The sequence below is a fragment of the Ostrea edulis genome, chromosome 5 (genome assembly GCF_947568905.1).
Source record: "Ostrea edulis chromosome 5, xbOstEdul1.1, whole genome shotgun sequence".
In the NCBI taxonomy this organism is placed as follows: domain Eukaryota; kingdom Metazoa; phylum Mollusca; class Bivalvia; order Ostreida; family Ostreidae; genus Ostrea; species Ostrea edulis.
The window spans coordinates 63894161-63907422 of record NC_079168.1 but is presented as its reverse complement, the minus strand read 5'-3'; the positions used below and the strand labels follow the sequence as shown (position 1 = coordinate 63907422).

General features: G+C 35.6%; 1 protein-coding gene across 1 annotated transcript; it reads right to left on the bottom strand.

The window, feature by feature from the left end:
• Positions 1 to 4715: 4715 nt before the first annotated feature.
• LOC130054663 (neuronal acetylcholine receptor subunit alpha-7-like) lies at positions 4716 to 12246 on the bottom strand. The gene is made up of 8 exons (XM_056165103.1): positions 12115 to 12246; positions 11230 to 11378; positions 10849 to 10893; positions 10659 to 10768; positions 7877 to 8088; positions 7371 to 7697; positions 5729 to 5928; positions 4716 to 5590 (listed from the first exon to the last, which is right to left on the bottom strand). The coding sequence occupies exons 1-8, from the start codon at positions 12158 to 12160 to the stop codon at positions 5309 to 5311; spliced, it is 1371 nt and encodes a 456-aa protein (XP_056021078.1). The 5' UTR covers positions 12161 to 12246; the 3' UTR covers positions 4716 to 5308.
• Positions 12247 to 13262: the final 1016 nt, after the last annotated feature.

Below are 13262 nucleotides of genomic sequence, written 5' to 3'. Positions count from 1 at the left end.
TATTTACCAATATAAGTTCAATAACCCTATAATATTCAAATACGACTTCTCGTCCTCAAGAAAAGATGTCCCAAGAGAAAAAAAAGTAAAAGGTTGAGAAGAAACAAAGCAGGGCTTATGAAATAGATTTTAAAAAACCGGTTGAGGTCATTTTATTTTAAATGGACTAGAGAATTTCCGTGCCGGGTAGAATTTAAAGAAACAGAAAATGTGTTTGAAAATGAGAGCATTAAATTGAGAGCATTGTAGGAGTTATGAGATTGATCACTGTTCGTTATCTTCACCTTGCATTGAATGACGAGACTAAAGCTCTTTTTTTTTAGACAATTAAGTACGTTTTCGTTCATGCAAACTTAATATTTGACATTTGAATTAAGTACATCAGTTTCTGGAAAGTTGGTCGGGGCTAGTGGATTTAAGGTCAGGTCTAGCAAAAATCATTTGAAGTAGCCCGAGTGGTCTAGTGCTCAAAAAAGTAAATGTTAAACCCTGCAGTGGAAGGTGAGTATCAAATTAATTTTTCGTGTACACAAAATAATTGAGCAGTCTTTGCACTCCAAGCAAACAAAGAGGAATGACCAAAGTGTCCTAACGGCGCGCTGTGATTGGTCAACCATGGAATAGGCTAAGCACGGGGCCCTAAAACAAAAACATTACATCATCTAAGTCATCTAAAAAAAATCATACCAATATGAGGCATCCCAAAAAGGGGAATGGCTCAAAGAGAAAAGTTTCCATACCCAACATCCGACGAACGTGAAAAAAAACAAATTTAACATGTTATACAAAAAACATATATTTACGTAAGGGTACAGTAACCCACCCCGACATACACACGCTGTAATGCGATCAATGTATAAATTACGATTGATTTGTATATTCTACGTCCCGTCGAAAAATGTTCACTCGTATTGAGACGTCACCAGTTGTAGGTGAAGTACCACAAATTTAGACTTATGTTTAGCACTTACAACCGTAGCAGTGAGGGTTCTTTAACGTGTCAATGTATAACACGACACGGGAACACCTCCACCCCACCCACCTACCCCCACCCCCCGTTTTCAAATACACATCCGAAAGACCCTTTAAATGGCGAACATTTGGCGAAGGAGCAATCCCTACCTATGCTTACGTCCTAGGTTTGACACAGCCATGGTACGAGCGGGGCTCGAACTCACGACCTCCCGGTTTAATACGAAGGGAACGCTCTACCACTGCAGTGTATCGTGACCAGTATTTTTTGGTGTGATGTTCCTAAATATTTCATCGAAATACATTATCACCTACATATGGTGTTTATGTCTCTGAACTTATTCAATACGCAAGAGCTTGTTCTGCGTATAATCAGTTTTTAAATTGAGACAGGCTACTGACAAACAAGTTGATGTTACAGAGGTTTCAGGTCTCGTTTAAAGTCAGCACTTCACAAATTATATGGTCGTTATAACGATATAGTTTGCCAATACATCCTGTTATTGGGTCAAATGCTGTCTGGCATGTTTCTTACCCATTGTTAGGCCGCTCTTTGCACACTGATTTTGACTACGGATTACTCCGTTTACCTGATGAAGATATAGGGCTTATGTCGGGTGTCACCGGTCTACAGGTAACTTACCCCTCCTAGGCACCTGATCCCACCTCTGGTGTGCCCAGGGGTCTCTGTTTGCCCATCTCTTGATTTTGTATTCCTTATAGGGGTTATAAGATTGATCACTGTTTTTTCACCATACATGTATAGGGATATTACGAAGATACATGTATCAGTCAAATTACTTCCTTCCCCCACCCTGATCTGTTGTGGACCGGATATCTGTAATTCAGAGCTCATCCAATCCATACTAAAGTTCACATGAATTGTGTCTAACGTTATATATTTAATCCAGTAAATATATGCGTCTAATCGTAGCACGAAATGACATTGGAAATACATGTAGATGCAATAGACATAGGATCTACTTCTCATTAGTTTTGTTTTATACGTTAGAAATGGAGGGATCAAAGAGAATGTGGGTGTAAATCTTCGGATCATTTCAATGATTATGCAACCGAAATTAAAGTATTTTTACAAGCTTGATGATTCGTTACAGATATAAGAAATTACTTGTAAAGTATTGGGTAACTTAATTTTCTTCGAAATTGCAACACAATCATGACGCTACAGAGAAGGTAAACCATTAATAATATAAGATTGACAGAATTGTAATCTCTCTGGATCTAATTATAAAGCATTGTGGTTAAAAACGTAACAGATTAAAGTTCTGTGCTTCTCTTTGATTTCCTTTTGGTGATGTTTAAATCAAGCCACTTCTGATTTTTGTTAAAATCCATCTGCTTCCCTGAATGGCTATAATGACAGAATGCCATGTTTTCCTACATTAGTTTCAGATCCTTGAACATATGAAAGATCAATTTAGGGTTCATTACCATGTTTTAAATCTATGGATGACTCCGGAAAGCAAATGTTAATGAACTATAGCAAGTTCGTCATAATTCGTAGTATTGCTTTGAACGTGACATTTTAAGGTCATTTTCCAGACGAACGTTTTACCGACTGTAAACCAACATATAAAAATTGTTTACTTTATTTTTACAACCGGTTCACATTCCCATTGTCCTTTCATTTTCATTCAACTTTGTAATTTTAACATGGCTTTCAATTAAGCAGATTTTCACAAATGCTTTAAAGGATACATCATTTCATTGGTCTTTTGGTTTATATCTGCTGCACATGTCAATGTCAGGAAATCGTAGGGCTCATCTAGAGGCGCGATTAGTGGCAGACGTAAAATGAGACTTTGTTACATGAGATTATACACTACTTGTAACTCATTTTTCTATATTTAAATGATAGCGAGAGGTCATTGCTGTACATAATACAACACAGATATACAAAACGTGGTGTAAATCAAATATGGATTTTAAAACATTTTAAAAAATAACTTTCAGTAAATTTGAAATCACAAAATGTTCTCATAATCAACAACATTAAAATGTATGACATTTCAACACTTTACGTGACTTTTACTCATGATCAATAATAGACAGTTATTTCTTCAATAGATATGGAAAAATTAATAGTCATATTCATAGCTCAATACACACAAGTACTCTGAAGATGAAATAAAAAATATGCTGGAGTTCCTCATTGACAATATCTTCGTAGTCTTTGGTGATAAGGTCTTCCAACAGTCTGTTGGGATACCATGGGCACGAATTTATTTTATTTCATTTTTTGGGTGTTTTTGTTTTGGTTTTTTTTTTTTGGTATTTTACAAGGCGAAATTTCTTCAAAACCTTCTACATGAGAAGAATAAAATGTCTTGCTGTGGTCTTGAACGATATCGTTTTTATGTCGATTCGATATATCCCAGTGGAATAAAAGACACCATAGGGTCTTCCACATTTGCTTCATACTTGAATATTGTATAAAAGATAGATGTTAATGACATACTAACAACTCAACTTTATCATAATCGGGATGACTTCAGTTTCTCCATCGTCAACTTCCCATATTTATGAAGCAATATTTCATTATCACCTGCATATCGTGTTTATGTCTCTCGACTGATTCGATAGACAAGAGCATGTTCTGCGCATGATCAGTTTTAAAATCGAGGCAGGCTACTGACAAATAAGGTTATGCTACAGGAGTTTCAACAGCCTCGTTTAAACCCAGCATTTTGCCAATTGTATGGTCCTTATAACGATCTAGTTTGCCAATACAACCTGTCATTGGGGAAAATGCTGTCTGAAGTGTTTCATACAAATTGTTAGGCCGTTCAATACACACTGGTTTTCAATACGGATTACTCTGTTTATCTGATCAAGAAATAGGGTCCACAGTGGATGAGACTGGTTGACAGGGGATACGTACTCCTCCTAGGCACCTGATCCTACGTTTGGTAAGTCCAGGGGTGCTAGATTGCCCTACTCATTTGTATTATTTATAGGAATTATGAGATTGATTACTGTTCGTTATTTTCACCTTTTCAGAGTATATATGTGGATGTTTTACTCAACATAGACGTTGAAGGCAAACTGTATGACAAACGGAATGACTTCAGCTTCTCCATCGTCATCTTCCCATATTTTTGTAGCAATTTGCCACAATCACCGCATACAGTGTATGTCTCTCAATTGATTCAATACGCGAGAGCACGTTCTTTGTATGATCAATTTTTAAACCGGATGATCTTTTTTTTAAAATCGGGGCAGGCTACTGACAAATAAGTTGATGTTAAGGGGCTTTCATAAGTATTTTGCAAAATTATATGGTCGTTACAATATTCTTTCTCGCAAATACAACCTGTCATTGTGCTGAATGCTGTCTGGCGGTTTCATGCCATCTCTTAGTTTGTTATTTGCGTACTGACTTTGACTAGGGATTACTCGTTTATCTAATCAAGAAAGAGGACCAACGGTGGGTGCCACCGGTAAATATGGGATGCTTTCTTCCCCTAGGCACCTTATCCCATCTCTGGTATGTGCGGGGGTCCGTGTTTGTCCAACTCTCTATTTTCTATTCCTTATAGGAGTTATGAGATTCATCTCGTTCGTTATCTTCACCTTTCAATCTTCTTCGGCACCTCTAGTGCTTCAGGGATCCGTGTTTTCCGTACCTTTAGACGATTTATGAAACTGATCATTATTCGTTGTCTTCACCTTTTCTCATGATAAGTTTTTCTATTTACCTACAAATTCAACACTCGTGCTTCTTTTTCAATATATAGTGTATTTTTTGCAATTCCATAGTTATTCTCAAAATGACATAGAGTTCGAATGATGACATCAGGGAGACAAAGTGTTATCGACGTTTTCAGTGCAGTTATTTTCCAGGGTTTTTTTACTGAGTGCAAACGTTAACAAAATTTCTATCATAGATTAATTTTTCCAGTATACATACGGAAAAAAAATTGTTTGTCTAAAGCTGTGCTGTTTCCTTGAAGCAGAAGTTATTAAAACATTGCATTTACTAAATTTGATAGAAATTGCATTACATTGGTGTTATGTACTCCAAATGATTGTAAATATCAAAGACAAATTATGTGAAACTGTTTTGGTAATGATCTTTTTCGTTAAATAAAGGATATTTCAGTCCCTTTTAAGCTTTAAAGATGTTAATAGCATATACATGTATAGTCCTTTATCGTTTCAACATAATGTCATCAGTAAAGAAAAATGTATTTTCATTTTTTTTTTTACCAATATATTTTCTTAAAATCCACAAGGTTTTTGTCATGGTATCAACATCTTGTTGCGCATGCGCCATAGAAAATGAAAGTTCAGATTTTGATATAGCATAGAATGATCACCCACTTGCCATCAAAGATAGAAACAAAGCAGTCGGTGTCACCGTAAATATGATAAATAGAACTAGGAACAATCTGTCCATGATTATCGCGACCTCGTGCCATTCGTTGACATCAATTCTGTTTAAAGCTTCATCGTCACCGACGTCGTGCTCCTCACCTGCGTCGATGATTTCTTGTCCAAAGCCTCCAATTCTACACGCAACAGGTTCTCTTGTAGAGTTGTTCACGTTCTTTTCAGAATTGCACAATATGCTTCTTTCGTTGGCTTTAAATTCACTCTAGATGTAAAAAAAAAAAAAAAAAAATACAACATATAAATTCATGTATTTTCGCGTAATGTCTCATTTGTCTTTACTTGTGTATATTAAACTGATGTTAAACTAACGAAATCTTAAAAGTGCCATACAAAGTCATACCTTGTATGTGTTGCTGGACTTCTTGTATGATGCTTTTCTCCAATTTCGACCAAAGCAAAATCCAAGATACTGAATGAATATTTTTCGCATCCACGGAGGAACCCTGTTTCCAAATGATTGCTTGAAGTGTATGTTTAGGACCAAGACCGTCATCAGTAGCGATAGGGCCACAAGGCTCATTAAAGATGCCATATACATCCCTGAAATCAGCAAGGTCGTAACAAATAAAAATCTAACATTCAAAATCGTCACCTTTCATTTTTGAAGATGTATATGTATGAGGGCATGAACCACAAGGCTTCACGCCGACGTTAAGCGTTACAGTTCATACTCATCTATTTTTATACTTATATTTATGTTCCTCTCATTTCTGTCCAAATTCTCAGTCGTTAAAATAGACGGACTATATCAGGATTCATCTAGACATTGTTCACATTCATGAGGAAATGAAAATTATTACAATTGGTAAAGATATCGAAGGCAAAAACATTGGAAATGGGAATATTTTTCATTCAACCGCACCTTTCGTGATTTAGACGTAGTGGCGGTATAAGGAGTTTGAAGATGAAAAGTGAAATGAATTTTCACACCATTTCATGTTACACAGTCATTATGTACATTGACTGCCTGGCATAAGAATTATCGTATCACAGTTTTTTGTTGTTGTTTTGTTGTGTTTATTTTTTAAATTAATTTTTAATGCATTACTGAGCGAAATAATTTCTTATAAATTGTTGGATTATTAGAAATACCTAAAATAACTCAGAATTATTCATTGACTGGTAACTCACGTTTTGCAGTTATCATGCTAAATTAGAGGTTCAAATGGATGACGGATAATGATGTTTTGATTTAGCGTATGTAGAGAGACACGTTATCACGGGAATGACGAAATACCAAGCAGCGATAATGCGACAAGCGATTACATGTATATCTTATTTGCTGACCACCAAAACAAATACATTATAGCAGGGTATTTTGTGGGTGTTAATTTTGGCTTATTTTGCTGGTTTGGTATCACATCTCCAAATTTTTAATGGCTAAATTTGCAATTAGTCGTGTCTGCAATTATAATATATTTTGATGGATATGAGTTTCAAAACATAAAAATTGATAAGCAGTGTATACGTAGTGTTCATTTCTTACCTGTAAAACGTTTTACTGACGTCAGAAACAAACGACATTAAAAAAAGGGAGAAGTATATTTATCTCCCAAGCTGAAAAGCGCTACGTCTACATTTGACATCAAAACAAATGCTACAAATAAATATTTTTCTTTCATAGTCTTCTATTTTTGTATACGTATATGCTAGAAAATCACCTAAGTTTACATCCGCAAAAAAAAACGTTATACGATAAGTACAGTTTTTTAAAATTCATTACTTTCATATTACCCTCATGACGGTTCACAAAAAAAATTGCAAAGAATATTTCTTACATCCATATTTAACGGAAAGTTTAGTATTGAACTGAGTGATAAACTCTCTCTCTCTCTCTCTCTCTCTCTCTCTCTCTCTCTGTGTGTGTGTGTGTGTGTGTGTGTGTGTGTGTGTGTTATGTTTGACAAAAGTGTTCTTGAAATTCAACTTTTAACGTACTATTTTAATGAAAACACGGTATCTGTTTCCCACTTGTTGCATACCTACATACGGGAAATGTTCAGATGAAGCAGGAAGCTGATCAGTTACCATTAACAGAAAAACAGCCAATGACAGCAGAACTGTCACATTCAGAGAAATCTTTTCACCGCATTCTGGAGGCAAAAGGAAACCCAAAGTAGCGATAGATGACGTCAGCATACAGGGAAAGAGCACGGATACAAGATAAAAGAAGGGTTTGCGACGGATCTTAATGTAGAACGTCACATCCGGGAATGGTTCCGTACAGCATTTGTAGTACATTACATTTCTCCTGGCAAGAGCGGAGTCCATATCCCATTCATTGTGAGTGATGTAGAAATCAGTGTCCGCTGTTGTGAAAGGATTGCCACATTGATAAATATAATAACGCATGATTAAAAACCGAGCATTTCTGAATATCAAAAAATTAAAACAGGCTGAAATGTTTTTAAACAAAGATGTACAGATCACTTATGGCTTACTGAGTAGTTCATAGTGGAAAGGTTCTGCATATTTGATTTGAGTTTACCTGTTGGTGTCTTTGGGTAAAGGTCAATCTCTACTCCCGAATATGACCAAGAGGCAAACTTCAGTGGACATACTTGGGTGTCGATGGGGAAATATTGAACATTGACCCGACAAACACTATCCACTATAGTAGAGAACAAGTAGTTGACGGAACCGGTGTGACTGACGATCGGTCGATACTCTGTCCGACCCGGCATCATTACGGAAGAAGCGCTAAAAGGAAAAATGTCAAATGAATAATTGATAAGAATTTATGCCACAAGAGACTTTTTTTTTTCTTCATTTCGTTGTGTGATAATTTTGTATATGAAATTTAATTGTTGGAAAAGATTTACAACCTTACTTTTTTGATGCACATGCTTATTTGTTTTTGAAATGGAAGGAAAATTTCAAAACAGCGGTTCTTACTCACGCTTACGTTTTATCCAATATTTATAGTCTTGAAAAATATTATCAAAAGAAGGTGTTGCACGTCTCATGTTAATTTCCCTAAAGGTGTTGCATGAAAGATCGAAAAAAATTTAAAACTTATTCAAATATATGATAAAACCAATTGGAACGTATGTCTTGATTCGATAATTTTTGAAAATAAGTTTAAAAGACGTGTATTGACAAAATTAGCCAAAATATTTCGAGTTTAAATCAAGCAATAAGCGATTTATATGATTTTTAGCGTTAAAATGGAGGGGTATCCCCGAATTTTTAGGAAAAAAAACTGACTCAGTGAAACAAAATAAATTTAGCATGAACATGTTCTTCGAGTTTTCCTCTGAAAAAAACTATCGCTTTGAAATTTTGTTTCACGAGAGCATTTTTTTGTAAATTTAAAAAAAATCGAAACGATTTCACTGGTATTATTTTCAACTTCACCTGTACGTTAATTTTCCTTAATAAAGTATGGTCTACAGTTTGGATAAGGTCGTCGACTCTGATATGTAATGATGTTTTCTATTTTTAAAACGACCAGGTTCGACTCCTTCACAAACACATTTTTTGTTTGTTCATATTACGTTTTCCATCTTGATTTTTTGTCTTACATGTAATTGAAACACGCTTCTAGTTTTTATAAATGTGTCATGTGAAATCCATGTTTATTACCATGTGCCGAGTTTGAAATAAGCTTCCAACCTGGACACTGTTTAGTTTGTGAATAGGACTCTCAACAAACACGTCGAATATAGCATGCAATACCTGTGTTTTAATAGTCAAGGCTGCTAACGATAACTTGTATGTTTTTCTGAATGAAAGTTGTTGACAAAGGCATGGTGCCTTTTACGAAAAACCGTTGTGAACTCTACAAAGCTTTGGAAGAAAAACTTTAAGACCAAACAAGATAAATAACGGTTAAACAATTTGAGTTTATATGTATTCTAGTAGCAAATTACTATGTTGAACCAATTTTTACAGGTGCATGTACTTCGAATAATGTTGAACTTTATCAATGCTTATTAAACTTCCCATATTTTGTTTTGTGGCCAGAGTCATGTACAGTTGCCAATTGTTGGTTGTAGAAAATAATACATATTAGTATAAGAGCTTTTGGACTGTAGTAGTATAGAATATTAAATATTTGATACACTCGTAACATGTAACCGTATACATTGTATCTGATACTCAGAAAAAAAGAAGACAATTTAAATGTCACGATTTCAAAAATAATCTTTAGACTACATGTATAATGTATTGACACATAAAATGTATAAGGCTTGTCCCTAGTACTGGGGAATCCTTCAGGTATTTAACTGGCAAATACGCAATGAGTATAAATATGAATGAAGGTCAGTTGTACGTCACGAGTGCTGGCACGGAGCTCCGATTAGGGAAAATTCCCGCTTCGGTGCAACACCCTCTTTTAAAAATGTAAAGCGAAGATAATGAACAGTGATCAATCTCATAACTCCTATAAGGAATGCAAAATTAAGAGTTGGGCAAACACGGACCCATGGACAAACCAGAGGCGAGATCATGTGCCCAGGAGGAGTAAGCATCCCTGTCGACCAGTCACACCCGCCATGAGCCCTATATCTTGATCAGGTAAACGACGTAGTCCGTAGTCAAAATCAGTGTGCCAAGAACGGCCTAACAATCGGTATGAAACACGTCAGATAGCATTAGACCCTATGACAGATTCCATTGGCAAACTATCGTTATAACGACTATAGAATTTGCAAAAATCTTACTTTAAACGAGAATGATGAAATATCTGTAACATCCATTTGTTTGTCAGTAGCCTGCAACTGACCATACGAAGAACAAGTTGTTGCCTATCGAATCAGTTGAGAGACCTAAACACCATATGCAGGTGATAATGGAATATTGCTACATTCATATGAGAAGTTGACGATGAAGAAGCTGAATTAATCCCGTTTTTCATAAAGTTGAGTTGTTAGTTTGTCATTAGCACCTATGTCTAAAAAAGATGTATCTAAATGTTGAGTTGAAGGCCACAGCTAGAGATTTTTTCTTCTCATATAGAAGCATCTGAAAAGATTCTGTCTCCTAAGAATATGAAAACAGGTCAGCTAATAAAGAAGCACAATTCGTGCCCATGGAAATTCCAACAGACTGTTGAAATACCTGATCACCAAAGACTATGAAGATATTGTCAATGGGGAACTTTAGCACATTTTTTAATTCAATTTCAGAGTACTTATGCGTGGAATCAGAGTGGTGTTTAGCAAAGTAATATTTGGATGACTGATCACTAGATAGGAATATTTCCTTTTTCCATTCTAGTTATCTGTCTATGATGTCAAAAAATCTAGTCTTAAATGTGAACTTACCTGTCAAACAATGTGATGTCCGGTGTCCAGACGTTTGCAAATGGTAAAATTATTTGTGTAATATTTCCATATTCGCTCTTATTCCAGCTAAGAAAAGGGTCATTCCACCACTGCAGTGAATCAACATTATGCATCAATAAGCAACTTAATAATTCTTCATGTTACATGTGACGCTGATTATTATACTCACCAAACGCATCCAAATATTGAGCTTGATAACCTGATTCTTTTCATCCTGGAAAACAAATAATCACATAAAAAATAGATTCTAGAACCAACAGATTATCATCGTTTGGTCGACAGACGTAATATTTGGGTGAAACCAAATCTCCGCTAAAACTCCCGATTTTTTTTAACTGATCCCATTCACAAAACGCTCCCAAAATTTCAACTGCTCTTGTTAAGTTACTCATTTATGAAAGTTTGAATAAAATCCAATATGTAATTTTCTCACAGGATAAGGCACTCAGCTGTTTGGGCCCGATATTAACTTACCAACTCCATCAGCCGTTTGAGCTCGATGTTAAAACTTACCAACTCCATCAACCATCTGAGCCCGATGTTAACTTACCAACTCCATTAGCTGTCTGAGCCCGATGTTCACTGCTATAGATACGTTTTCCCCTGCATTTCGAACAGGATGAATGCGTGGATCATAATTTTCCAACAATGTTTTTACCAGCCTTGTGGAGAAGGCAGTATTGTTTGTGGTGAATACGTCTGTAGAAAATGAATGATTTATAATTGCACAAATAGATATACATTAAGCTCTATAGAGGATTATACCACTATTCCACATTAGAGGAACCGGTTTTCTATACGTTTATAGCGCCTCTTTCCCCAATCCCAATTGCAACTGACGAAATGTATAAGACCATGATTGATTTTGTTCAAATTTCATTTGATTCAGTCATGCAGTACGTAAAAAGCGCAGGCTTCTTTCAAACACAACTTGCTTAATGTCCAGATACAAATAACCTTTCTATAGTCGAAATAATAGAATGTTATTCAGGGTAAGGGAGACAACTTGTATCTGAATCTGGATGACCAGCTATCTGAGGTACATGTATATATTCCGGGACGTCAAATTGACGAAAACCAAGGAATTTCAAACAGTGTTTCATGGCATAAATTCGTGATTCATTGAATTCCTTATCTTTTAATTTGATAATTATATAAACAAAACTATTTCAAAAAGTCTGGGTTTTCCTTAGATTTATCCAACAGAAATCAGCACATACGTTTATCACCTTACGGCAGCAATATCTTTGATTAGGTTACAACAATGTGTAAGTTAATCAGAAATCGGCAAATATGCATGCGCTAACATGTTTTAGTTAAAATATTTTATTGTGAAGCCGTTTCCCTCGCTTGAAAGAAGTTCCTACAAAAAGTTACAATCTTCATGAACTACTTGTTGGGTATATATTTCTTAGATTTAATTCAGATTTCTTACCTTGAAATAGAAGAGGAAGTACAAAACATACTGCACAGACAAACATCCTTCAGAAATTCGGCAAATGGTCTCTTGTCGTGATCAGTCAAATTGGCATTCGGAATACCGCAATACTCCGAACATGCGCAGTTATCATGCATTATAATCAAATGTAGTTGTCTCTTTCTAAGAGAATATTGTTCTCCTGGGAAAACAGATGCTCTGAGATTAAATGGCATTACTTCATTTATAATTTACGCACATGGTATTACCCAAAAGTTTCCCCGAACAAAGTTTTGTAGTATCAGTTATCATTTACACGGCTACGTGACGTTTGTGGTATTATGAAATATGACAGTGATAAGACAGTTCTCCCTATATTGGTACAATGACTCCTTTCGAAATCCCCGGGTAAAGGTCTATCATCCTCAGGGATTTAAATACAAAATGTGTATTCTCATTTCATTTCTGTTTTAATTCCTTTGCAGTGTTCTTTGGATAATTAAACAAAATCTTATTTTCAAATGGAATAAATGTCTCCAATTATGAAATTTATCTCGTACCTACATAGTCATCACCCATACTACAAACACTAAACATTTAATACCATTATTCAACATGTCCGTTTTATAGACAATATAGATAAATATTGGTAGATTTATGTGAAGTTGAAAAGTTCGTGATTTTATCTAGAAATAAAATACATTGATCTGATCAGGATTTAGGGCTCACAGCGGGTGTGACCGGTCGACAGGGGATGCTTACTCCTCCTAGGCATCTGATCCCACCTCTGGTGTGTCCAGGGGACCGTGTTTTCCCATCTATCTATTTTGTATTGCTTATGAGATTGATCACTGTTCGTTATATTCACCTTTCATTGAAGCAACAGACGGTTATTACTGAATATAGGAGTTTGAGGGAATAAGAAAGATAATGAAAAGTGACCAATCTTATAAATCCTATAAAAGGATCCCTGGATATGCCAAAGGTGGGATCAGGTGCCAAGGAGGAGTAAGTATCCCCTTTTCAACCGGTCACACTCGCTGCGCCTAGGAATATGTAAAGGATTAGTATGATTTTTTTTTTTTATAGTGAGTTTATTGATTCAGAATCTGAAATACACATATAGAAGTCAATTTCATAATGCACATACCAGAGATGGACCAGGT

Coding starts and splice junctions, on each gene's coding strand:
- LOC130054663 (XM_056165103.1), bottom strand. CDS start 12,160: ATGTTTGTCTGTGCAGTATGTTTTGTACTTCCTCTTCTATTTCAAG. Junction 11,379..12,114: donor ACTTCCTCTTCTATTTCAAG/GTAAGAAATCTG, acceptor CATTTTCTACAG/ACGTATTCACCACAAACAAT. Junction 10,894..11,229: donor TCAGACAGCTAATGGAGTTG/GTAAGTTAACAT, acceptor TTTGTTTTCCAG/GATGAAAAGAATCAGGTTAT.